General features: G+C 40.0%; 2 protein-coding genes across 4 annotated transcripts in view; one reads left to right on the forward strand and one right to left on the reverse strand.

Moving 5' to 3' along the window:
- Positions 1–24,974, reverse strand: part of inaE (inactivation no afterpotential E) — a 245,907-nt gene that overhangs the window by 111,669 nt on the left and 109,264 nt on the right. The gene's annotated exons all lie outside the window — the stretch shown is intronic.
- On the forward strand, positions 9,594–21,689 carry LOC109037696 (uncharacterized). The gene is made up of 4 exons (XM_019052484.2): positions 9,594–11,286; positions 12,990–13,055; positions 13,631–13,813; positions 17,487–21,689. The coding sequence occupies exons 1-4, from the start codon at positions 11,197–11,199 to the stop codon at positions 17,628–17,630; spliced, it is 483 nt and encodes a 160-aa protein (XP_018908029.2). The 5' UTR covers positions 9,594–11,196; the 3' UTR covers positions 17,631–21,689.

Here is a 24,974-nt window from a genome sequence, read left to right on the forward strand (position 1 = left end):
AAAATCTGGCAACATCAATCTTGACGCTTTGGCCCAGCTATAGAAAAGTATTTATAGTTTGAAAAACACATGATGGGAAATGAACATTGTTCGATTGAGAAGCTTGCTGAAACCGTTGTAGTGCGCGATTTGACTCACGTAGAGCTTTGAGTTTCTTGTGAGCGGGCAGTTCAAATTCCTCGTGACCAATGTGAAATAAAAACGTTAATATCTTCGTTAAAAGTTGGTTTCAGTAATTTTTCTTGCGCGAATTGTGTTCTCTGTAAAATTTTGTTTAAGAAACATGTATCAGAATACTTAAATTCGTACCTTGTCTAGTGGTCCATTAAGATGAATTTCGCTGTTTTAGCTATTTCAGTGATTTCATCTAGAAGAGATTAGACGAATTTTGAAGGAAACTCGATTCTGAAAATTTGACACTTACTGCTCTCTTCGCTATCACGGCCAGACCCGGTCGCGGAGCGCGGTTGACTTAGCGTCACCTGCGCTCTATGGTACCGTGGCTTAGGGCCTCGTGCGACGGCCGACGGGGCTCCGAGCTACAACGAGCGACGAGCGCCCATTACGAAGAAACTTCGATTTTGAGAAGCTACTCCTTCATATCCTCTTTTCCGGCGAATTTATTCTTTGCTCCTTCGAGACTCGACGCACAGAGGGCGAAATGCTTGCTCTCAGGGTTCATTAAATGGACCACTAGACAAGGTACGAATTAAAGGATTCTAATGCATGTTTCTTAACCAAAATTTTACACAAAACATGATTCGCGCAATGAAAATTACTGGAGCCAACTCCTAACGGAGATATTAACATTTTTATTTCACATTGGTTAAGAGAAATTTGAACTGCCCGCTCACAAGAAACTCAAAGCTCTACGTGAGTCAAATCGCGCACTACAACGGTTTCAGCAAGCTTCTCAATCGAGCAATGTTCATTTACCACCATGTGTTGTTCCAACTATAAGCAATTTGCTATAGCTGAGCCAAAGTGTCAAGATTGAGGTTGCCAGATTTTTATAACGCAGAGACTGTCACGATAAACGTTTAGCGCGATGTGTATCACGTAGAGCATTGAATTTTCATGAGCGGGTGGTTTGAATTCACGCATCAAGAATTATTGAATACCTTCGTAAGGAGTTGATTTCGGTAATTTTCGTTGTGCGCATCGTGTTCTACGTGAAATTTTGGTTAAGAAGCATGTATCAGAATGCTGAAATTCGTACCTTGTCTAGTGGTCCATTCTCCCTACAGCCAGAATCAAATCTTCATCAATATGCGCTACCTTGTCAAATCATTTAAGTTTTTTTTAAGGTGACAGGTGATAGGATACGAAATTAACAGGGTGTCTAGTTTAGATTTATTTTAGAAAATCATGATTTTTCCTGATTTTTGACTACTAAATCCTGATTTCGCGTTAGCGAATGAAATCAAATTAGCGCTAGGAAAGCGACTACCTTTCTCTGTTCAAAAGTTATGAGGGGGCCGGGACTTTCGGGTAACCCGTCATTTTTTGGCCGCCGTATTGTTAAGAATTGAGATATCGACAATCGGTTTGCGCCAAAATTCTTCTTTTTTCAAACCTTTTCGAATGACGTATCACAAGATACGGGTTCCCGCTTGAAAAAAAAGTTAGGGTCCGCCCCCCGAAATTTTGGGTACGCAAAAAGTAGTTTTCTCTGACCAAGGAACATTCCCCGAATTCCGAATCTGTAGCATTTTTTGTTCAAAAGTTATAAGGGGGATCCCGGACTTCCGGATAGCCCTGCACGTATATTTGATTATTGTGACTATGACTAATGGCGTTGAAAAACTGATGAAAATACAATCGAAAATCTTTTAAATTTACTTCAGAAGTATTTTCCGTTTTACTAGCGATGCACTGAAAAAAAATTCTCGGCGTTTTTACCACGGTCCGTTGGTACCTTTACCATCTCACTTTTTTTTACCAATTATTGGTAATTTTACCAAGACAGACTAAGCTTACCTAAAAACCGGTATTTTTACTGTTTTTTTCAGGTAAGAATACCACTTTTATTGGTAATCAATTCCCGGTAACTTTGCCATTTTATCTCGGTAATTCTATCACAGTCGATAAAAAATATTGGCGTTTTTACCAAAGTCCAGTAAAATTACCGAGAAAGTCAATAATTTTACCGAGATTTCTCGGTAAAATTACCAATTCCGTAAATGGTAATTTAACCACGAAAAAACTTGGATCAAATAGAACCCTGAATTCTTGGTAATTTTACCCTTTTCCTAGTAAATACACCGAGATTTTTTTTTCAGTGCGACTGTGCGCCACCCCATAATCCTCCCCAACCAGTCATCCCCGCAGAAAAATTGAACCGAAACGATATACGCGGGGCGAGGAGGGCCGCGAAAATCACGAACTTGACGCAGCACCGAGCGGGGGACTATATCGGGGGAGAACAGCGGGGGACCGGAGGGGGGGGGAGGTAGAGTCACACTGACATTTAACAGGAATGGGCACACACGAGTAGAGTATGAGTAATCCTCGGTCGCTAAAGGAGGGGGGTCGCGGGGGGGGGGAGGATTATCCCCGCCCCGTCCCCCGCGCCTCGGTGGCCACTTTATCCGGGGGTCCTGCGGGGGAGGGAGGGACTGCAAGGGGTGGCGGCGGGGGCGGGGGTGCAGGGGTCGGACTGCAGGAGCACGGATTCCGAGGCGGGATGGAAAATTGGAGATCCAATTCACCCGAGATTCGCGGGCGCTCCCGGCTCCCCCGTGCCAAGTTTTCACGGAAAAACCGGGATGATAGGGGTTTCTCGGGGGGACCCGAGTGAGCGCGCTTTAAACGAGTTTACGCGGGATTCCCGCGAAATCCGGACTCCGCGATGTAAACCGGATTTTCGCTTTTTTCCGCCCGGGGATTATTCCGGTTGCCCGGAGAGGGCGGGCTCCTGGTAAAAGCTGATACGATACGGGAGAAATACTGCCTTGCTAAGAAAAAACGCCGCACTGGAAAAAAAAAAACACATTGGATCTAGAGTCCAGACTCTTGAAAACATTGACAAGAAAAAATACTCTTGATTCAATCAGATTTTTGCTTGAATCAAAAGGAAATCCGCTCAAATTAACAGGCTTGCTTCTTGATTTAAGCAAAGATCCGATTGAATCAAGAGTATTTTTTCTTGTCAATGTTTTCAAGAGTCTGGACTCTAGATCCAATGTGTTTTTTTCCAGTGCCGTATGAACATTCGAGAGTTGCCAGATTTCCCAGGATAAAACATGTGTTTTTGAGGAAAGTTGTGCGTATTTTCCTTTGAAATTTTCGGACATTCAAGATCGAACTGGGAACAAAACTGTCTGAAAAATTTGAAGAAAAATATTCACAATTTTTCCGATAAATTTGTTTTTTATTAAAGGAAATATGACAACGCCTGAAGGTTCGTACGGCGCTTTTCCTCAGCACGGTATAGTATTCTGCCGCAGTGCTCCCATTTCCCGGAACTAATTCTGAACTCCGGAACTTTTGAGATTTTCCTGCATTTTTTCCGGAACTTTTGAACATTGAGCGTTTCTGACTGAAAATTTCCCAGATCTTCCTTGTAATCTCATGGAAAAAACCAGGAAAATTATAGACCAAAATTGCATAGGTACAACGCTACATTTGTAAAAAATTGAATTTTTCGAGTCAATTTCGCAACCTTGAAATGAAGTACGAGCCTTCGTCCGGGAAGCGACGAACTGGACTGCATTTTGCAATTTGAAACTATGATTTCTAGCTCAGTTTAAAAACAACGTATTTACCATCAGTTTCCTTGTGCACATTCGCGTTTTTACCGATGAACCAGAGATTATAGTTCCGAATTGCAAAATTAAGTCCAATTGTTAGGATAGCAATTCGAAATGGACGTATTTATGCTAAAAGGAACTGTGTTACACGCAAACCCTATATACATAGTTCCTTTTAGCATAAATATGTTTAAATATCAGACTAATCTTCATATTTTAATCAGTGAGTTCGAAAACACACCAACTCGGGTTTTTTTCGATTTTCACTTTTTTACGGTTTAGTAACATTTATGGATAGGAGCATCTGCACGCAAAAGAAAATTTCGAAATTGCAATCGGAAGTGCTCGAAACAGCGACAGGAAAAGGGAAGAATCGAAGTATTTCATTGGAAATACCAATTTTTGGCCGTTTCAAGGGAAACGGGTGACCATCAGATTTTGCGGTTTCCTTTTTTCGGTTCAGTATACCTTGTACCAACAAGTCATATAAATATTAAAGCGTTATTCAGGTCGAAAAATATACATTTTTCTGGGCAGACTATAAAAAATCAGTATCTGAAAGTCGGTGAGAACGAAAACACACCAACTCGGAAATTTTTAAACGCTTAATTCTCTGTCATCAGACATGGTGTATCGATTTCAACTTGGTGCTTTACAAAGTCCCTAAATACTTGTCCTTTGGCACCAAAAAGGTTTTCCTTAAACTAACTTCTTTGCCCGCTGCGCAGTTTTAGGTGTTTCCTGAACAATTTTTTTTCCAAAGTTGGTGTGTTTTCGAACTCACTGATTCATTTTTTAACGCCGACGGACACGTTTGTTTTAAAAATCGCGTAAGCTCTTTAACAACGGACCATGAAAGGGAGAACTTGGGAGAATCGCTATTCGATGAACAGTATAGTAATTGGAGCGGAATGCTTTCATAATAAAAGTTCAAGCACGACCTTGTCCGACGCAAATCTCGACGAGAAACAAAAGACACGGAAAATTCAATTTCTCGGAATCTCTTTTCCCAGTTAATGAGCTTTGACTCGGGCCCGGGAGGTTTAAAATTATCAGGAGCTTCCTTTGGTTATATTCCGTTCCCGTCGGAGTGTACCTGTCCCGGGAAAATGACGCGTGAATACGCATTCACATCAATGGAAACGGCGCACAGTGGATCGAGTCGATGGAGATGTTGCATGTGTGAGGAATTTGCGATTTGACTATCGTTGCTCCGACTAGAATCGATTATTTAGCATAGGTTTAAATGGAGAAAAAACAGTGTTGCCAATTTGCTGGATCCGCTTCTGGCGCCGTGAAGTGGATCGAGTCAATAGGAGAGCAAAATTTGGAATATTTGAACGCGTATAACTCCGTTTATTCAAATATTTGAGGTTCTAAACAAGGTCCCACTGGTTTCCTCGTAAAATTATCTTCCAGACACCCGTTAAAAGTTAAAACGAGACGACATAAATATCAAAATTTGCAGTTTTAGTGAAACATTTTATGTCCGACTTCTTTACTGGAGATGTTGCATGTGTGAGGAATTTGTTTTTTGACTGTTGATTCTTATGTTAAAGTTCGCGAGAAACACGATGGTGCCACTGGTTTTCTCTGAAATCATCTCCCAAGCTCAAAAAAAGCTCTCAAGTTGAGGCCAAAATGGAGGGGATATCCCACGCTGTCCTATGAGAGTCCACCTCTACATTAAGACGTACTCTCCATGCAAAGATAGGGAGCAAATACATTGACAGGACTGCCACCTTATTTGAGGACTCTTAAACTGAAATCACGGCAACCCTGTCAATGTCTTTGCTCCCTATCTTTGCATGGAGATTTTGTTTTGATGTAGAGGTGGACTCTCGGGATAGCGTGGGATATCCCCTCCATTTTGGCCTCAACTTCAGAGCTTTTTTTGAGCTTGGGAGTTAATTTCAGAGAAAACCAGTGGCACCATCGTGTTTCTCGCGAACTTTAACATAAGAATCAACAGTCAAATAACAAATTCCTCACACATGCAACATCTCCATTAAAGAAGTCGGACATAAAATGTTTCACTAAAACTGCAAATTTTGATATTTATGTCGTCTCGTTTTAACTTTTAACGGGTGTCTGGAAGATAATTTTACGAGGAAACCAGTGGGACCTTGTTTAGAACCTCAAATATTTGAATAAACGGAGTTATACGCGTTCAAATATTCCAAATTTTGCTCTCCTATTGACTCGATCCACTTTACGGCGCCAGAAGCGGATCCAGCAAATTGGCAACACTGTTTTTTCTCCATTTAAACCTATGCTAAATAATCGATTCTAGTCGGAGCACCTGGCCCCTCCAAGAATCAATACATTTCCATAGGTTTAAATGGAGAATGTACAATGTTGCGGCGCCAGCAGCGGATCCAGCAAATTGGCAACATTGTTTTTTCTCAATTTAAACCTATGTAAAATAATCGATTCTAGTCGGAGCACCTGGTCCCATTAAGAATCGATACATGCCCACAGGTTTAAATGGAGAAAAAACAATGTTGCCAATTTGCTGGATCCGCCTTTGTGCGGCGCACAGTGGAACGAGCTAACAGAAGAGGTCGAACATGGCTTTTTTGGCTAAAATTCCAAATTTTGATGAATCTATAGTCACAAATTCAATTTGAATGCGTTTTTCTAAATGGAAATTTTACGAAAAAACCATTAGAGCCACTCTTGAACTTCTTCGTTTTATATTATCGAAAATATAAGCTTTTAAAGTTTTCAAACGTCCGACTCCTCCTATTAACTCGATCCATTGTGCGGTGAGGCAGTTGAACAATGGAGATACAGAACAGACCAAGATTCGAGGGCTCTGACCCTTTGTTTAACAAAAATCCTGGGAGAATCAGCACCATGTAACCGTTAATTTTTCAGAGTTCGTAGAAAATTGTTTATTCTGATTCGGAATTAGTTTCATTATTGAATGCAATCCTTCTACATTTCATTTCACGATATCACGAGCTCCGATTTTTAGGTTATGTTGTCAGTTTTAGTTGACCGGAAATAGCCGCGAGTTGCCGTTAATTGTTTCCGTTAGAAAACTGCCCCCAGACGCGGGAAATATGAAAAAGCGCGTTCCTAACAACGCAAATTGCGCAGTAAGGAGTGTATTTCAGACTATTTTAATGTGACCATCGTAATTTTCGTGTCATTTAACCATCTAAACAGTCTATTCGCACGGCATTCTGAAGAGGAATACCTAAAAAAAGTAATAGGACGTCGCAAAGGAGATGTTGCATGTGTGAGGAGTTTGCGATTTGACTGTTAATTCTTATGTAAAAGTTAGCGAGAAACACGATGGTCCCACTGGTTTTCTCTGAAATCAACTCCCAAGCTCAAAGAAAGCTCTCAAGTTGAGGCCAAAATGGAGGGGATATCCCACCTTACCCTGAGAGTCCACGTCTACATCACGACAAACTCTCCATGCAAAGATAGGGAGCAAATACATTGACAGGGCTGCCACCTTATTTGGGGACTCTAAAACTGAAAACACGGCAACCCTGCTAATGTATTTGCTCCCAATCTTTGCATGGAGAGTTTGTCTTGATGTAGAGGTGGACTCTCAGGATAGCGTGTGATATCCCCTCCATTTTCGCCTCAACTTGAGAGCTTTTTTTGAGCTTGGGAGTTGATTTCAGAGAAAACCAGTGGCGCCATTGTGTTTCTCTCGAACTTTTACATAAGATTCAACAGTCAATCCTCACACATACAACATCTCCATTCCCGGTAAAGGCGATCCCAGTAAAATGATGGCGACAGGGGTTTTGCAGAAAATGAGGGAGTGTCAACTTTCTGAAAGGCTTTGCGAGGATAAGGGACTTCCACGACTAGGTGTTGTATGTTATTGAGTGTCAGAAAACGCTGAATTCGAAAGCGGCTCTTGTGTAAGCAATATCTGAAGGAAAAATTGAAAGGGCGCGCTTGAAGCATTTCAACTAATTTGCACTTTGAGGTTGGAAGCTCTTACTAGAATTTATTGGTACATCAGTCAAAATTTCTTGAAATTCTTATTCGATTGCGGCTTTTCAATGACACTTCTTTTCAGAATTTCACCCTGAAACTCACTTCGAGATAAAATCCGCAATTTTCTGAAAAAGGTGTGAATTTTTGAGGTTGGAAGCTCTTACTAGAATTTATTGGTACATCAGTCAAAATTTCTTGAAATTCTTATTCGATTGCGGCTTTTCAATGACACTTCTTTTCAGAATTTCACCCTGAAACTCACTTCGAGATAAAATCCGCAATTTCCTGAAAGAGGTGTGAATTTTTCCTTCTGAATTTCGACACGCTTGACTACCGATCTTATCCACCGTTTCTGGACTGTTCGAGGAAAAAGGTCCATGACTTGTCTCAAAAATAATTATTTTCAAGATCAAAATCTTCCGTATGACTAGTTTTCTTGAATTTTAAAATTCCCTGACTTCTCAATGTTTTTGACATAAACACTGACTTTTCAGTGTTCTTCTTTGGCAAGATTTGAAATCATTGATTTCCCGTAAAAATTGTTGCCACCAAAAAATTTGGATCTCGAGCAGGGCCGGATTAAGGAGGTGGTCACATGGGCCGCGGCCCATGGCGGCAAATTTTGCATTTTTTTTAAATGTAGGTATAAAAAAAATCGGATTCAGAAAAAAAATTATCAGTGAGAAAGGGGACAAAATCTCTCTTTCCTGAGAGTATAGTAATTTCTAATTTTGTCGTTTCTCGGTGATACAAGAGACAGCATCTTTACTTAGTCGAGTTTAGAGAGGAACTAAACACGCAATTTGGCCTGGAGCTCAGCGCAGAGAGGAATGATGACGAGGACTTCAGATGAAAAGGACAAGCACTCGGCGCGGCGGTCAGCATGTAACACATATTAGCGCCTATAAGACTTCATGAATAATTCACCCATTGCGTCAAACACAATGCGGTCAGGAGCGGTTGGCGTGAAACGCATAGCGTCTACAAGACTGAAGGAATACTTCACCATTTGCACCAAACACAGTGCGGTCAGCAGCGCAGCGGTCGGCGTGGAACGCACAGCGCCTACAAGACTTCATGAATACTTCACGCATAGCGTCAAACACAAAGCGTCCAGCAGCTGTCGGCGCGCGGCGTGAAACTAGAGTCCCTTTATACTGATTGTGAGAGTCAAGACAATTCAGCTCATGGATGTCACAAACGGGAATAAAGATTACAGAAATTGAACGTTTTTCGTAATCTTTGATCGGCCCATTCTCAAATGCCTTTCTCCGTTCCTCCTCTCGTTCCGTTTGTTCCTTGCCGAACCCGTAATTCCCTGGTCCATTCCAGATTATAATCTTTGCAATTGGTGAAAATGTAATCTTTATTCCCGTTTGTGACACTGTGGAGGCCTAAAATACGGGAACCAATCAGAAATGGATTCAAATTGTCTTGACTCTCAGTATAAAGGGACTCTACGTGAAACGTATAGCGCCTACAAGACTGTAAGAATACTTCACGCATTGCGCCAATCACGGTGCGGTCAACGCGGCGCGGCAGTGGAAATTAAAATTACTAAACCACATTCATGTTTGTTCTATCACAATTGTTTCGTCATTTATCATAAATGGAAGGCATTGTCAACACAGAGGTAGGTTTACAGAACTTAACCTCCGCACGAAGTTCCGTGAACTTTAGCCAGTAGTGTTGACAGGGCTTTTGAAAATAATGTGTCCAACACGATCAAACGTTTCTTATGCACCCCTCCCCCTCCGGCACGTTCACTTGATGATTTTTATTGATGATCAAAACGAATGAGAAGGGGGCGGCAAAATACAGGCGACCCATGGGCGGCAAGTAGGTAAATCCGGCCCTGCAGCGATCTTTTCTTGGTCGCGTTTTAAAGATCAACTCAATACCTATCGATTAAGACCAAGATCATCAAAATCGGTCAAAAATTGACCGAGTTATGACGTTTTCCGTGAGAGGAGTAAAAATTCAGCCCACCGTTTTTGAAGGAAATTTATTCTTACCGAGACTTACGCGTGTCAAGTCCGGCAACAAAAATCTGCATGTAAGGTCATGCTTATTGCTTTCTTTGACTCAAAAGGCATGATTTACCAGCATTTCGTCGAGCAAGGAAGAACAGTGGACAGTGCTTACTACTGTAAAGTTTTGGCCGAGCTGCGGAAGCATGTTGCGCGGAAGCGGCCGCATTTGAAAGCTGTTTGGCTTTTCCACCAGGATAATGCTCGGCCTCATACGTCAAATTACAGCACAGAATTCTTTGCAAAAAATGGTATTGAAAGTATCCGCCATCCACCATACAGCCCCGACCTCGCACCATGCGATTTTTGGCTCTTCCCCACGCTCAAGAAGGGATTGCAAGGCCGCAAGTTTGAGTAGAAGGCAGAAATCAAGACCGCAGTCGAGAAGTTCTTCAACACCCTTCAGATCGAAGATTTTCATAAAACAATGACCGAAAAATGGCAAGAACGCATGAGATTGTGCATCAAGTCTCACGGACAATACTTCGAAAAGGAATCGAAAAATTCATCATTGTTAGCGAGTAGCGAAGACGAAGCTTGAAACTTGTAACTCTCGGTAAGAATAAATTTCCTTCAAAAAACGGTAGGCTGAATTTTTACTCCTCTCACGGAAAACGTCATAACTCGGTCAATTTTTGACCGATTTTGATGATCTTGGTCTTAATCGATAGGTATTGAGTTGATCTTTAAAACGCAACCAAGAAAAGATCGCTGCAATGATCAGTTCGGAAATTACAGCATCAGTCCACTTATTTTTGGGACAGCCTTTGTACAATTAGAAACATAGGTTTTCTCTCGAAGCCACACTTTTTGAGCTTCTACCTTTAAACGATCATTATTCCGGTTGGTTTAAATTGTTTACTTTTTTCTTCTTCTTCTTCTTTTCACTGACAAATTATTAAGATCCTTCGCAAAGATCCATTTCTAAAGGTATGCGGCTCGAGGTTGGCAAAACTTATCTTTTTTATGATGCTATTTTGAGGGCTTCCTTCTTCCAGGGAATAGCGCTGTTTAAGAGACGACTATGAATACGACTCTAAGGCCGCTTGTACGTATTAATTCCAAAAGGAACTATGTCACAATTGTAACACGCACATAGTTTCTTTTAGCATAAATTCGTATTCCTTGTCCTTTGGATTATCACATTTGTTCTAAAGCACTCATATCTAAAAAATTCATGAAAATCAATATGTCTATCAAAAATACATTCTGTGAAATTTGGCAACGTCCAAATGTACATACGGCGCGGCGTTCTTCCATTAAACAACAGAGCGGACAGAGCCGACACCGGCCCCTAGCGGTTCTGGCGCGTGAAAAATCCCGCTCTCGCGTTTCGGCCGTGCATTTATCGTTGAATTATTATCAGTGACTGATAAGAGTGAGAAACTCTGCGTGGACTTCGCTTCGAATACAGTAATCAGTTGTTTTAGGTACACATAACAACCATGAATGTCGTAATATCCTTGTGCATCATACTACCGTTTGTGGCGGCATTTCTGTCAACCCCTCTGGAAGAAATCCCCGACTCTTCAAATGTAAGTGTAAATACAATAACTGATCCTAATTTATTTTTTTATTTATTTAATTTTGGTTCTTACATTAGTTAATCATACCTCAGATTAGGTTTATCAATACAAGTCAAAAATTTTCATTTCAAACTCATTTTTCATTCCGTAATTTTTAATATGTTTTGTGATTTCATAATTCATATTTATTTTCAAAAATTCTTTTCAATTTAAACATTTTGTCTCCATTTTAGAAGACTTTTTTAGATTGAAGAATGCCGGTTTTTGACAAGGATCAGTTCCTTTTTCTGAGGACGGTTTTTATACCCTCCTTATTTTTCTTTTTTCATAGCAATTATTCTTATATATTAATAAACTAGCCGTTCTGGACGCGCTTTGCGCGTCTGTCGCGGCCAGCCAAGGGGCTGCGCCCCCTGGACACCGGATCACTCGCTACGCGAGTGACATTCGGCTCGCTCCGCGAGCTATTTTTCTCAGTGATTGGACATTTGATCACTAAGATGTATACATTTTGGAGACTCTGGAGGCAAAAATGATTTCGTCACAGAACCTTGTTGCCGGAGCGTGCCACCATTTGCACATGAATAGATGTGTGGAGATGAAGCGATGATGGGGATCGATCATCTCTTCAAAAGCGCATTTGACTGGAACGTCATCCCATCGGGTAGTGGAAAAAGACAATCCATGGATCTCCTTCCGCGATTTGACTTGCTGAAGCAGTAAAAGTTCATCTTTACCTCTTAAGAAGATTATCGGTGGCGTAGGGGTCTAAAAACTGCTCAACGATAGTATAGTTCGAGTTCCGAATCGCAATGAGCCCACTCGTGTTTTTTTTTTTTTTTATACTTCCATCGCATATAAATTTTTCTGATGTTTTTGTTTTAGTCTCTCTGATTGCATAATAGTATCCTCATTGATCATATCCTCATTTCATTTCCTTTTCCTTCCCTTTTTCCCTCTCTGTAGCATCTGTGTCCATTTACAATTATTATTGTAAAATAGCTTTCCCCTAGTATACAATTGATGCTTCAAACGGAATCAATTGTTTTAATGACATTTCCGGCTAAATCATGGGTTTTCCCAGGAAGACAGCCTCTCGTCCCTCCCGGACTCTATACTGTTGCCAAATAAGTTGTTTTTTTAACACTTTTCCCGATTCAAATCCATGTAAAATATTCACATTTATCGCACAATCTGGCAACCTCTCGAGTGAAATAGAAAAAGGTAGAATCGCCGAAAGTCTGAATCCTTCGAAGTTTATATTAATGATATTAATGATAATGATATTACTGTTAATCAAAGTGAAAAGGTAAAATTATTCTTTAATTGAATTTCTTTAGACTTCCTTTTTTCCAATTTAAAAACCCTGTTCCACAAAAGGATTAAAATTGAACTTTTGATTAACTATAATTACTAAAAAGTATTACTATAAAACTATATGCTACTTCATAGAGGATAGTTAAAATAATTTACACGGTTTTATTGACTGATCTAAAATATCTTTATTCTACCTGAAACTAGGAATCAGTTTAATTGGTTTTTTTTAAGAAAAAAAACTTTTAAACAATTTTTTATTGCAATAAAAACGGTTATTTGTTAGCTATTTTAATCAATGTTTTATAGTTCTTTAAAGTGTTATTTTTGTACAGTCCTTTTTTGACGTTATTTTTTAAAATTAATAATTAAAAGATGTATTTTGATGCGTTTTGAAGGTTCACCTCATGCCCTTGGTGCTAGAGAAGGAACCATCCAAGAAACCAACCGAAATAGAAAAAACGGTGAGTATGAATGAAATAAATGATAATTTTTCGTTTTCATAGAATACTTGAGTTCAATAAAGCAAGAGATAATTCCAATACAAAAACAACTTTTACCACAAAAGTGCCGAAAATGCAACACTTTGATGTACGAATTTCGTTAGTTGTAGAGTTTCAATGTTTATTATTTATTGAAAGTTTGACCTTCCGATAAGTGATCCGTTTTAGGAGTTCCACATCAATTTCGAGAGGAAAAATGGCCCGCCAATGAAAGGATTTTTGAGTCAAACGCATTGTAAGTCTGCAGTTGCCAACCGACCACTGGTGCATATAATCTTATTTCAAGCTTTCAGCTGTATTTAACCTTGAGTGCCTTAAAATCCAGTCAAACCTAAAATGAAATTGCAGATGAAGAGATTTATAATCCAATGAAACCTGTCCTTGATGCAATTCAAAGTGATTTCAAATTTTGCTGCATGTTTGAATTTTGAAAACCCTTAAGGTGACCAGGACATTAACCTATTGTTAATAAAAAATGCAACTGCGTTTCTTTCAACCAAAATAACTACAATTGTGCTTGAATTTTGTCAATATAGAGAACCAACAATGATGAGGTTGAAGATAAAACAATCGAACAAATAGCTCATGGTCAGGCCAGCTGGATAAATAATATTAAGGATGAGGTTTTGCGTGAAGAAGCTATATTCAACGCATTGAAGGCAGAGAAGATTCAAATCAAACAAGCTCATATGGAAAATGGGAAACTTTCTGCAAGAGTTGTAAGTCGTAATTTTTTATGTATTTTGAGTTTTTGACAGACTAATAAATTGTGTAAAAGAGAGAATAGAAAGGAAAATTTTACTAGCAATAATCACTTTTGAAAGTTCAAAATTGGTTTGTTTAGAAAAATTAGATACTATAAACTCACGGTAATTTTTTATGTAAATAATTATTAGGTTCACAGGCTTATGAGGCCACGAATGCATAACTGCTTTTCTGGTAGATTTATTTTCATTTCAACCCCATATCTGTTAGACAAATTTTTCAAAAGTTCGCTATTTATTAGGTTTTTGACAGACAGATAAGGCATTTCAAATTCAATTTAGTAGTATGAATATGGGAATATTAGCACAAAAGTGTTTAGCCAAATTGTGCAGAAAAATACGAATTGAATTACAGTGTTGTATGGCGGGTAATGTTCAATACGGCAACGCTGTAAAAAAGAAGTATTGTATGTTGCCCCTTCAATATGCAGGTTATGCAATAGTGCAATGTATCCCCTTCAATTTGCAGGTTATACAATGGTGTATTCTTCAAGATGGCGGTTATGCAACAGCGTTGCCGGACGGTGCACATAAATAAATGATTTATTTGCATGATATTATTTGATGATTTATTATTATTGCTCGCATATGGTGTATGTACGAGTTTTTACGCTTGCTCGAATAAATGGGAGTCTTGACTTTTCCTATTGACAGGTTGTATGACTGATGGTAAAAACACATCTATGACACATACCTATCTTATGTGTATACGCGGTTTTGTTCCTTACATTATTTTCAGATTGTGCAAAATATTCGGATTTTCGTACTTGTAAAATTTTCGGGATCAACAGACCATAGGCCTCCAGGATGGGACTGGTATCGGTGACTGGAGAGGAGGGTCTGATTCGGGATATTAAAACATTTTCTAAGTCCTACGCTGGAAAATATTTTCGGAAAATTCTCCTCCTCCGATCTACCCCAGCCCGATACGATTTTTTTACACTATCGAAGATCGGAAAACTGTGCAGACCGAATTTTGATACAACTTTTCGTTTCCGAGAAAATCCAACTTTTACCTAAGTCGCATGCGTATCCTATATGTATATACGAGTTTTTATACATACATATAAGTCACTTTACAGCACTCCCTCGCGCTCTACGACTCCTAACCTCCACTGCTCTCTTTCAAACCACAAATCTTGGGGGATTGAGCACCTTAACATTTCCGCTTCAATCCCTTCCTTCCAACCTTTCATTGGGCGCCCTCTGCGTCTTCTCCCAGGAGGAACCCAGTCAAGGACCTTCTTCGGTTTTTATGATTGTTTGAATAAATGGATTCTTGACTTTTACTATTGACCGGTTGTATGTCTGATGTTATAAACACGTCCATGACACATGCCTATCTTATGTGTTTACACGGTTTTCTTCGTGGCCTTCGCAAATTGCTGTCCTCGCTCCGTCCAGAGTTCAAAATTCATCGTGAAACAGCTGTCTGTTCGTGGATCGCACAACGATGTGATGTCTGGTTTTAGTTTCTACAGATCAAGGGAATCAGAAAAACGTAAAATTTCATTGCAGGCAGCCCCCACTCGCGAACGGTATGTGGTGAAACTTCAGCACAAGCCTACGGTTCCTCACTCTATATACGTCCGGAAATCAATGTTCAACGTGAAATATCCGTTGTTTCGTGGGTCGCAGAATAATCTGAGGACTCTAGTTCACTTGTATGGATCAAGGGTATCAGAAAAACTAAAAATTTCATAGCAGGTTCTTACCCAGCGGTCGTGAGGGAGCAATGAAATGCTTTAACTCCGTTTCCGTGCTACGGTCCTCGATGGATGCGTCACGAGATGATCAATATTCAACGTGAAATATCTGTTGGTTCGTGGATCGCAGGATAATCTTATGAATCGTATTCACTTGTATGGAGTAAGCGGTATTCTCGATGACTTCGATTATTTACCACAACTTCAAATGAGAATGTCCATGGTTGATGATTTCGATACTATACCACAGATAGAAAGGTAACATATCAATAATCGATGGTTTTTGCTTGTTATGTCGAAAACGGTGCATCCTAGACGATTTTTGACGAGAACAATCCGCTACATTTCGATTATAAATTCAATGAGACCACTGGAAAGACTCCAAAACAGTTAGGAAGCAAAAAATCAATCAATCACTAATAATCTTATGGGAATCCACCGTATTGCTGTCAGGGACCTGTCGTAACCCGCGATGGACCGTTCGATCTAACATTTGGATTGCATTTTGCAAAAAGGAACCACTAGCATTCCAATGTTGCTAAGATTGTGCAACTTTGTTTACCTTGCAAATATGTAAACTAATAATCGAAACAAGTTTAATCTTTACTCCCAATTTACTATGATAAGACGAAAATTAAATTTTTAATTGTAAATGTTTGCGTTATTTCAGTATTTATTTGCAGAGAATGTAAGCTGCGCAATCCTTGCAACACTGGAATGCTAGTGGTTCCTTTTTGCAAAATGCAATCCATTTAAGGTGTGGTAAAACATCAATATTCAGGTCCAAATTACTTCACATTCGATTATTTACCATAGTTTTAAATAGAGTACCTGTATAGCGAGAGTATAGACGGATGTGAAACTCCGAAAATCCATCAGGCCTTCACCGATGCCTCCGCGAATAAAGTTAGGGCCAGAAATACAACCAACCTATGAATTTCAATTACACAGAACAATTTACTAATACAATTGTTACAAACCATCGTTTATAAAGCACGTATTTGACTTAGTTTTTGCATAAATTTACTCATTTTTTGCGGGAGAACGCTCATTTATGTACATCCTTAGCCATATTGGTTAGAATTGGAATCTACAGACTGGTAGTGAAATTTTGGGCGTTAGAAGTTGGTTAGAAAGGTGGCTGCACTTTTGGGCCCAAAACCCTCCATGAAGCGATCTGCCCATACTCTCAATACTTACAATTAAAAAGGATGGATTTGGGAAACCTAAAAAACATAAAGCGCGGCTAGTTGCTCGTTGCTTCAGCCAAAAATATGCTGAAGACTATGATGAAACTTTTGCTCCTGCCGCTCGAATAGCGAGTTTCAGAATTCTGGTGGCTTTTGCCAACCAATTTGATTTGCTGATACACAAAATGGATGTAAAAACAGCTTTTCTAAATGGAAATTTGAGAGAGAAAATTCATATGAGAATTGGGAACTGTACGAGGTCTGTCCGGAAAATATCGGTTGTTCACGTAGGCTGGAGTTGAAAATTAGATTTTTTGAATTCTCATAGTACTGTCACCTGATGGAAGCAACCTCATGATTCCTCATATGAAAATTAAGTTATCTGGTAGCTTGGTGAGTTCAAAAAAGAATCGTAAAAGGTCCTGACTACTTGCGCAGCATTGCGCTATCTACCGGATTTTTGCGTGATTTTGTTGATGAATTTCAGTTTCCTTCTGGTTTTTTCAACAGATATTATATGTTCCAATACGCAAATCTTGACAATTTATTTAGACTTGGACTGTAAATGATGACTTGGAAAGTATGATTATGAGCCGAGACTCTGTCTCAGCTCTCGAGCTGATAGCCTATTCTTTCTTTTGATTTTTGATTTCTCTTTGTGGAATTTTCAAGAACATTTATAATTTAATTATAGTTTCACTTTTCAAATATTTCCTGGGCGTATGTTGACAGGAAGATCTGGTGAAGGATTGGTCCGTGGTTCGAGCAAGGAGTGCCATTGAGTACTTTGAAGACGCTTGGGACGCCGGTCTGGACTCAGATATTAGTACAGAAGATGTAACGAATATAGAGGACTTGGGTAATTTTTTACTTTAGATGGCCACGCTCTTTCACGATTTTTCCTTCAGAAACTTGTAGTATGCATCCTAAAGAACACAAAAAGTGCAAAATCACCGGGCGCAATCAATTTTAAACTAATTTTAGAAGCGATAAAAGTAACGTGAATTCCCTATATCATAACGCATTTCGTCCGCGTCCGCCATTACTGTTGACGGAGTCACGCAGTATGACCAACCTTGCTATCTTTCCTCGAAACAAATGAACAGCGGAAAACACTCCCCAGGTCTACCAAGTGGGTAAGAATTGCACTGAAATGACCGTAGGCGGAAAATCCCACGCAATTCAAAATCGACTGATTCAATATGCATGCTTCTGAGCTCTGAGAAGTTTTTCCATTGTTACTACATGTATAAGAACTGACGGATCCTGCCCCACAAGCCTGAGTGGCGTAACGTAACCTAACGTAAGCTTACCTAACGTAACAGACCCATTGGTTAGGTCGCGAAGCGACCTAACTGATAGCCTGTTACGTCAGGGAATTTTGCTGTGAAACCTGTATTTTTTTAATTTTTTTTTTTACCAGAACCATTTTTTTAAATTTTATAAGACTTCGAGAATACTTACAGATTTTGTATTCAAAAGTTTTTTAAAAAAAGCGTCAAACAGTAAATATAATACATTCTTTAAAAGGGTCCTTTTTAGACGATATGACACAAGAATATACTTAATTACTCAGGATGTGTCGGTGCTTCGAGAGGGTTGGTTTAGTGTATAAATTGATAATAAAATCTTCAAAGCTGCGCTCGAGCATCCAAATACAGCTAAGTCCACATCGTACATCCTCGATCCAGTCATTCTCTTGAAAAAAGCAGGATGAATAAGTACCTGAGACAGATCTTTGTACGCTTGGGCAATACACAAACTAAACTCCGGTTGGGTCTGTGGTGGTTCTTTATTCGCTTTAATCAATTTAAGTAATATCTTAGCGGGATAAATTGTATTCTCATCACGGAGTATCTTGTACCACAGTGCTGCCCGACGATATATCTTTAATTGGTCATAAACTTTATCTTCTTGTATTCTTTCTCCTCGTGTTGTGCGTACAGCGTCACTCTTCTTAATCAAGTCCTGGTAATTGTTTACTGTAGGGGGCCACGCTCTTTCACGATTTTTCCTTCAGAAACTTGTGGTATGCATCCTAAAGAACACAAAAAGTGCAAAATCACCGGGCGCAATCAATTTTAAACTAATTTTAGAAGCGATAAAAGTAACGTGAATTCCCTATATCATAACGCATTTCGTCCGCGTCCGCCATTACTGTTGACGGAGTCACGCAGTATGACCAACCTTGCTAATTTTCCCCGACAGATCCTGCCCCACAAGCCTGAGTGGCGTAACATAACCTACCGTAAGCGTACCTAACGTAACAGGCTATTAGTTAGGTCGCGAAGGTTACGTTACGCCACGTAAGGCATCCATCGGGAGGTTAGGTTAGGTTAGGTTAGGTTGGGTTAGGTTATCGTAAAAACTGAAAAACAATCCTCAAAAATTAATGTGAAAAGTAATCATTAACCTAACCTAACCTAACCTAACCTAACCTAACCCAACCCAACCTAACCTAACCTCCCGAGGGATGCCTTACGTGGCGTAACGTAACCCAACGTAAGCTTACCTAACCTAACCTAACCTAACCTAACCCAACCCAACCCAATACCTAACCTAACCTCCCGAGAGATGCCTTACGTGGCGTAACGTAACCCAACGTAAGCTTACCTAACGTAACAGGCTATCAGTAAGGTCGCTTCGCGACCTAACCAATGGGTCTGTTACGTTAGGTTACGTTACGTTAGGTAAGCTTACGTTAGGTTACGTTACGCCACTCAGGCTTGTGGGGCAGGATCTGTCAGTTCTTATAGTAACAATGGAAAAACTTCTTAGAGCTCAGAAGCATGCATATTGAATCAGTCGATTTTGAATTGCGTGGGATTTTCCGCCTACGGTCATTTCAGTGCAATTCTTACCCACTTGGTAGACCTGGGGAGTGTTTTCCGCTGTTCATTTGTTTCGAGGAAAGATAGCAAGGTTGGTCATACTGCGTGACTCCGTCAACATAGAGGCGGGCGCGGACGAAATGCGTTATGACATAGGGAATTCACGTTACTTTTATCGCTTCTAAAATTAGTTTAAAATTGATTGTGCCCGGTGATTTTGCACTTTTTGTGTTCTTTAGGATGCATACTACAAGTTTCTGAAGGAAAAATCGTGAAAGAGCGTGGCCCCCTAAAGTAAACAATTACCAGGACTTGATTAAGAAGAGTGACGCTGTACGCAAAACACGAGGAGAAAGAATACAAGAAGAGAAAGTTTATGACCAATTAAAGATATATCGTCGGGCAGCACTGTGGTACAAGATACTCCGTGATGAGAATACAATTTATCCCGCTAAGATATTACTTAAATTGATTAAAGCGAATAAAGAACCACCACAGACCCAACCGGAGTTTAGTTTGTGTATTGCCCAAGCGTACAAAGATCTGTCTCAGGTACTTATTCATCCTGCTTTTTTCAAGAGAATGACTGGATCGAGGATGTACGATGTGGACTTAGCTGTATTTGGATGCTCGAGCGCAGCTTTGAAGATTTTATTATCAATTTATACACTAAACCAACCCTCTCGAAGCACCGACACATCCTGAGTAATTAAGTATATTCTTGTGTCATATCGTCTAAAAAGGACCCTTTTAAAGAATGTATTATATTTACTGTTTGACGCTTTTTTTAAAAAACTTTTGAATACAAAATCTGTAAGTATTCTCGAAGTCTTATAAAATTTAAAAAAATGGTTCTGGTAAAAAAAAAATTAAAAAAATACAGGTTTCACAGCAAAATTCCCTGACAATTCCATGTTTTTCCTGACTATATTCAAGAAGTTGTAACCCTGATTTGGCAACATTCGAATGTTCATGCGGTGTTTTTCGAATGGGCGGGATTCAGCCACTGATCGAATCAGGTGCCCGGAAGATACGATTCGCTTCTTCGGAGAGTATTATTGCCGCGGGTCCTTTCAACCTATCGTTCCGTTTCGTATTCCGACTTAACCGCCTAAGGAGTGATCGTTAAAACTGAATTTTCTCCGCTATAAAATCAGGTTTAGGCGCGGAAAAGTAGGATTTAACGATCCAGCGATGTTTCCCTCTCGTCCTCACGACAGAGCGACGCTGCTCTCAGGATATTAAACGCAGAAGATAAAATTCTCGATGATCAGACTTACGCGATTTGGGGAGAGATCTGCCTCGAATCACATCGCCGCACAGTGGATTGAGTCAATTAGAGAGGTCGGACATGAAATTTTTGACGAAACTGCAAATTTTCATGTTTATTTTGTCGCATTTTAAATTTCAAGGGGTGTTTACAAAGAAAATTTTCACGAGGAAACCAATGGCACTACTTTTAGAACCTCTAAGTTCGAAGTTGTAAAAACGGAATTATGGACGTATAAAGTTTCCAAATTTTGTCTGACCTCTCCTATTGACTCGATCCACCGTGCGCCGCGCCGGTTGTCAGATTATTAATACCTCACTTAGTAGCTGATTTCATTTCTTTTCTCCGTGGGAACGGCACACTCGATATAGACGAAATGGACTGCATTTTGCAATTTGGACTTATAAATTCTGGCTCATCTGAAAAAACACTTATGTGCGTAGGGGAATTAATGGCACATACGTTGTTTTTAAACCGGGCTAGAATTTATAGTTCCAAATTGCAAAATGTAGTCCAAATGAGTGAGAACGTCGTCACAGGAGTAGAACTCTTGCATGCATGGGGCTCTGCGATTTAAGTACTTTATCTTGCGTAAAATTTCGCGAGAAACACGATGGTGCCACTGGTTTTCTCTGAGATGAACTCCAAAGCTCAAAAAAAGCTCTCAAAGTATGGCCGCAATGGAGCGGAAATCCCACGCTATCCTGAGGGTCCACCTCTATGTCTAGTCAAACTCTCCATGCTAAGATAGGGCTACACACTGGGAAAAAAAACACATTCGATCTAGAATCCAGACTCTTGAAAACATCGACAAGAAAAAATACTCTTGATTCAATCGAATTTTTGCTTGAATCAAAACTAAATCCGCTTAAATTAAGAGGCTTGGTTTTTGATTTGAGCTAGATTCTGATTGAATCAAGAGTACTTTTTCTTGTCGATGTTTTTAAGAGTCTGGACTCTAGATCCAATGTGTTTTTTTTTCCAATGTTCAGAGAAAACCAGTGTCGTCGTGTTTCTCGCGAAATTTTACATAGGAATCAATAGTAAAATCGCACATTTCTGACACACGCAAGAGCTCCATTTTCCGAGAATAATTCATAATTTCCTTCCGCTTGCGCAGAAGGGCTCCCTTTTTCCTCGCGCAAAAGTCATCCCGTGTTTGTCCGAGTCAATCGTTACCAGTCGAGTCAACCGTTATCGATGATCTTGAATGGTAAGTCCCGAACTTATCATTTGAGATCATTCGATGACGATTCAACGATTGACTCTCGGAGCTCCCAGCATCCACCGTCGCGTCGCAAAAGAGACGGAATAAATTTTTTTTCAAAAGTAATTTTTTCTACGTATGGCAACACAGCTACATTCATTATTCATCCCGACATTACGCGGCAACATAGTGTAACGTTCGATTGGTCCAAGATTGGCGCGGAAGAAACTCGGTCCAAGTTCACGGATACTCCTCGGCTAGCTTTTACGAGCTTTCGGCGAGCTTTCCCCAGACGTGGTCGACTTCTCCCCGCTCTTTCCTTCGGTCCTCCTAATATTAAATTAAGTCCACGCGGTCGTCTCAGTCAGACCGATTCGTCCGGGAAATCTTTCTAGGTGAGCTGAAAAAGTTCATACTTTCGGTTTCCTCGGTTGATCAATGCTCCTGTTTCCCGGAACTAGTTCCAAATTCCAAAAATAGAGAATTTGCAGGCGTCTGAAATTTGATGAATGGGTCTGTTGCATGCAAGAGATACAGCCGCACGAATAGACAATTGAGAGGTTAAATGACACGAAAATTACGATGGTCACATTAAACAAGTCTGAAATACACTCCTTACTGCGCAATTTGCGTTGTTAAGAACGCGCTTTTTCAAATTTCCCGCGTCTGGGGGTAGTTTTCTAATCACCGGAAACGAGCAAACGGCGGGCTCGGTGATTCCCGGAAGATGCCGAGTCGTTGTTGTTGTTGTTGTTGTTATTAAGTTATTTTTTCCTTCAGTTTGTTTACAAACCCAACGTGATCTCTTATAGTGGTCCATATACGCTTTATACGGTAACCAAATCGATCAACTTTTAAATATCCAACGCAATCCTTCTACATTTCATTTCACGATATCACGAGCTCCGATTTTTGAGTTATGTTGTCAGTTTTAGTTGACCGGAAATAGCCGCGAGTTGTTGTTAATTGTTTCCGTTAGAAAACTGCCCCCAGACGCGGGAAATTTAAAAAAGCGCGTTCCTAACAACGCAAATTGCGCAGTAAGGAGTGTATTTCAGACTTTTTTAATGTGACCATCGTGATTTTCGTGTCATTTAACCTCTAAAAAGTCTACTCACACGGCTGTATCTCTTGCATGCAACAGGCCCATTGCGTGTTTCAGTGGAAACTACTGAGTGAACTGAACACGAGGATACCCTTGGTTTATGAATTGAACAATTATTGGAGAAGATATGACAAAATGATCTAATCTGCTAAAATATACGTGTTTAAATGGGAAATGCCGCCAGATGACGTCACTAGGCGGTGCGTTAAATCTATTTTTATACTATTTTCCATATCAGAAAAAATTATAAGAAATACTGTGAAATAAGCTTTGAAAGCATTTTCAGATGAAGCAATAAGAAATTTGCATGCAAATTCTCCATTTGGAGATTTTCCTGCATTTTTCCCGGACCTTTTTTGAAATGTCCGAAATGTTCCGGATCTTTCGCATTTTCCGGAACTTCTGAAAAAATCTAAAAGGAATCCTGGAGCTTTTGGCGGTAGGAATGGAAGGAATTAGAACAAAAAGTTCCGAGTCCCGGAACTTTTGCCGAACATGTAATGGGAGCACTGCGGTTGATCGACTAAAAAATTTAGTCGTGTGTACCGAACAAGACCGATATACAACATTCAATTTTCTCGAACTTTTTGTCGAACGCACTCGATTCTTAATGTAGCCCACGCCCAGATAATGAGGAACGAAACCATTTGTAAAACAAGGGCTGAATAATGCGCGTAAATGTCACGAATATGATGAACTTTAATTACCCCTAAATCGGAGGCGGATGTAGGTTGGTACGCGTAATGTGTGCCATTAAGCGAACAGATTGCTGCGGCACACACTGGGCCGAATCGATAGGAGGAGTTGGACAAAACCTGGAAACTTTAAACGCTTACAACTCCGTTTACACATACCTTTGAGGCTCTTAAAGTGGTTCCATTGGTTTCCTAGTGAAATTTTCTTCTAGAGGCACCCCTCAAAGTTTAAAATACGACGAAATAAACGTCAAAATGTGCAGCTTCAGTCAAAAATTGCATGTCCGACCTCTCAAATGGACCACTAGACAAGGTACGAATTTAAGCATTCTGATACATGTATCTTAACCAGAATTTCACGTAGAACACGATTCTTACAACGAAAATTACTGAAACCAACTCCTATCGGACAAATTAACATTTTTATTTCACATTGGTTATACAAGGAATTTGAACTGCCCGCTCACAAGAAACCCAAAGCTCTACGCGAGTCAAATCGTGCATTACAACGGTTTCAGCAAGCTTCTCAATCGAGCAATGTTCATTTCCCACCATGTGTTGTTCAAACTACGAGCGATTTTCTAAAACTGAGCCAAAGCGTCAAGATCGACGTTGCCAGATTTTTATATCGCAAAGATTGCCATGATAACGTTTAGCGCGCGATGTGAATCACGTAGAGCATTGCGTTTTCACGAGCGGGTGGTTTCAATTCACGCACCAAGAATCATTAAATATCTTCGGAAAGAGTTGATTTCGGTAATTTTCGTTGTGCGCGTCGTGTTTTACGTGAAATTTTGGTGAAGAAACATGTATCAGAATGCTGAAATTCGTGCTTTGTCTAAAGGTCCATTAAGTCGATCCACTGTGCGGCGTTAAACGCGGCAATCGTTAAGAGCTTAACATCCCGTAAACTGGGCGAGACGTGGGCCTAACGCTATGCCGGTGATTAATATTTCAATGAAACTCCCCTGGATCCAGAATCGATGCTGTCCGCGGTGCGCATTGGGCACTCGATGACGTCATGAGTCCCAAGGATGGATAAAGCCAGCGAGTATGCATCGCTGCATCGCGAAGGGCAGCATTTACTGATTTATCTAATCCCGATACGCCAA

Source organism: Bemisia tabaci, chromosome 10 (assembly GCF_918797505.1).
Source record: "Bemisia tabaci chromosome 10, PGI_BMITA_v3".
Lineage (NCBI taxonomy): Eukaryota > Metazoa > Arthropoda > Insecta > Hemiptera > Aleyrodidae > Bemisia > Bemisia tabaci.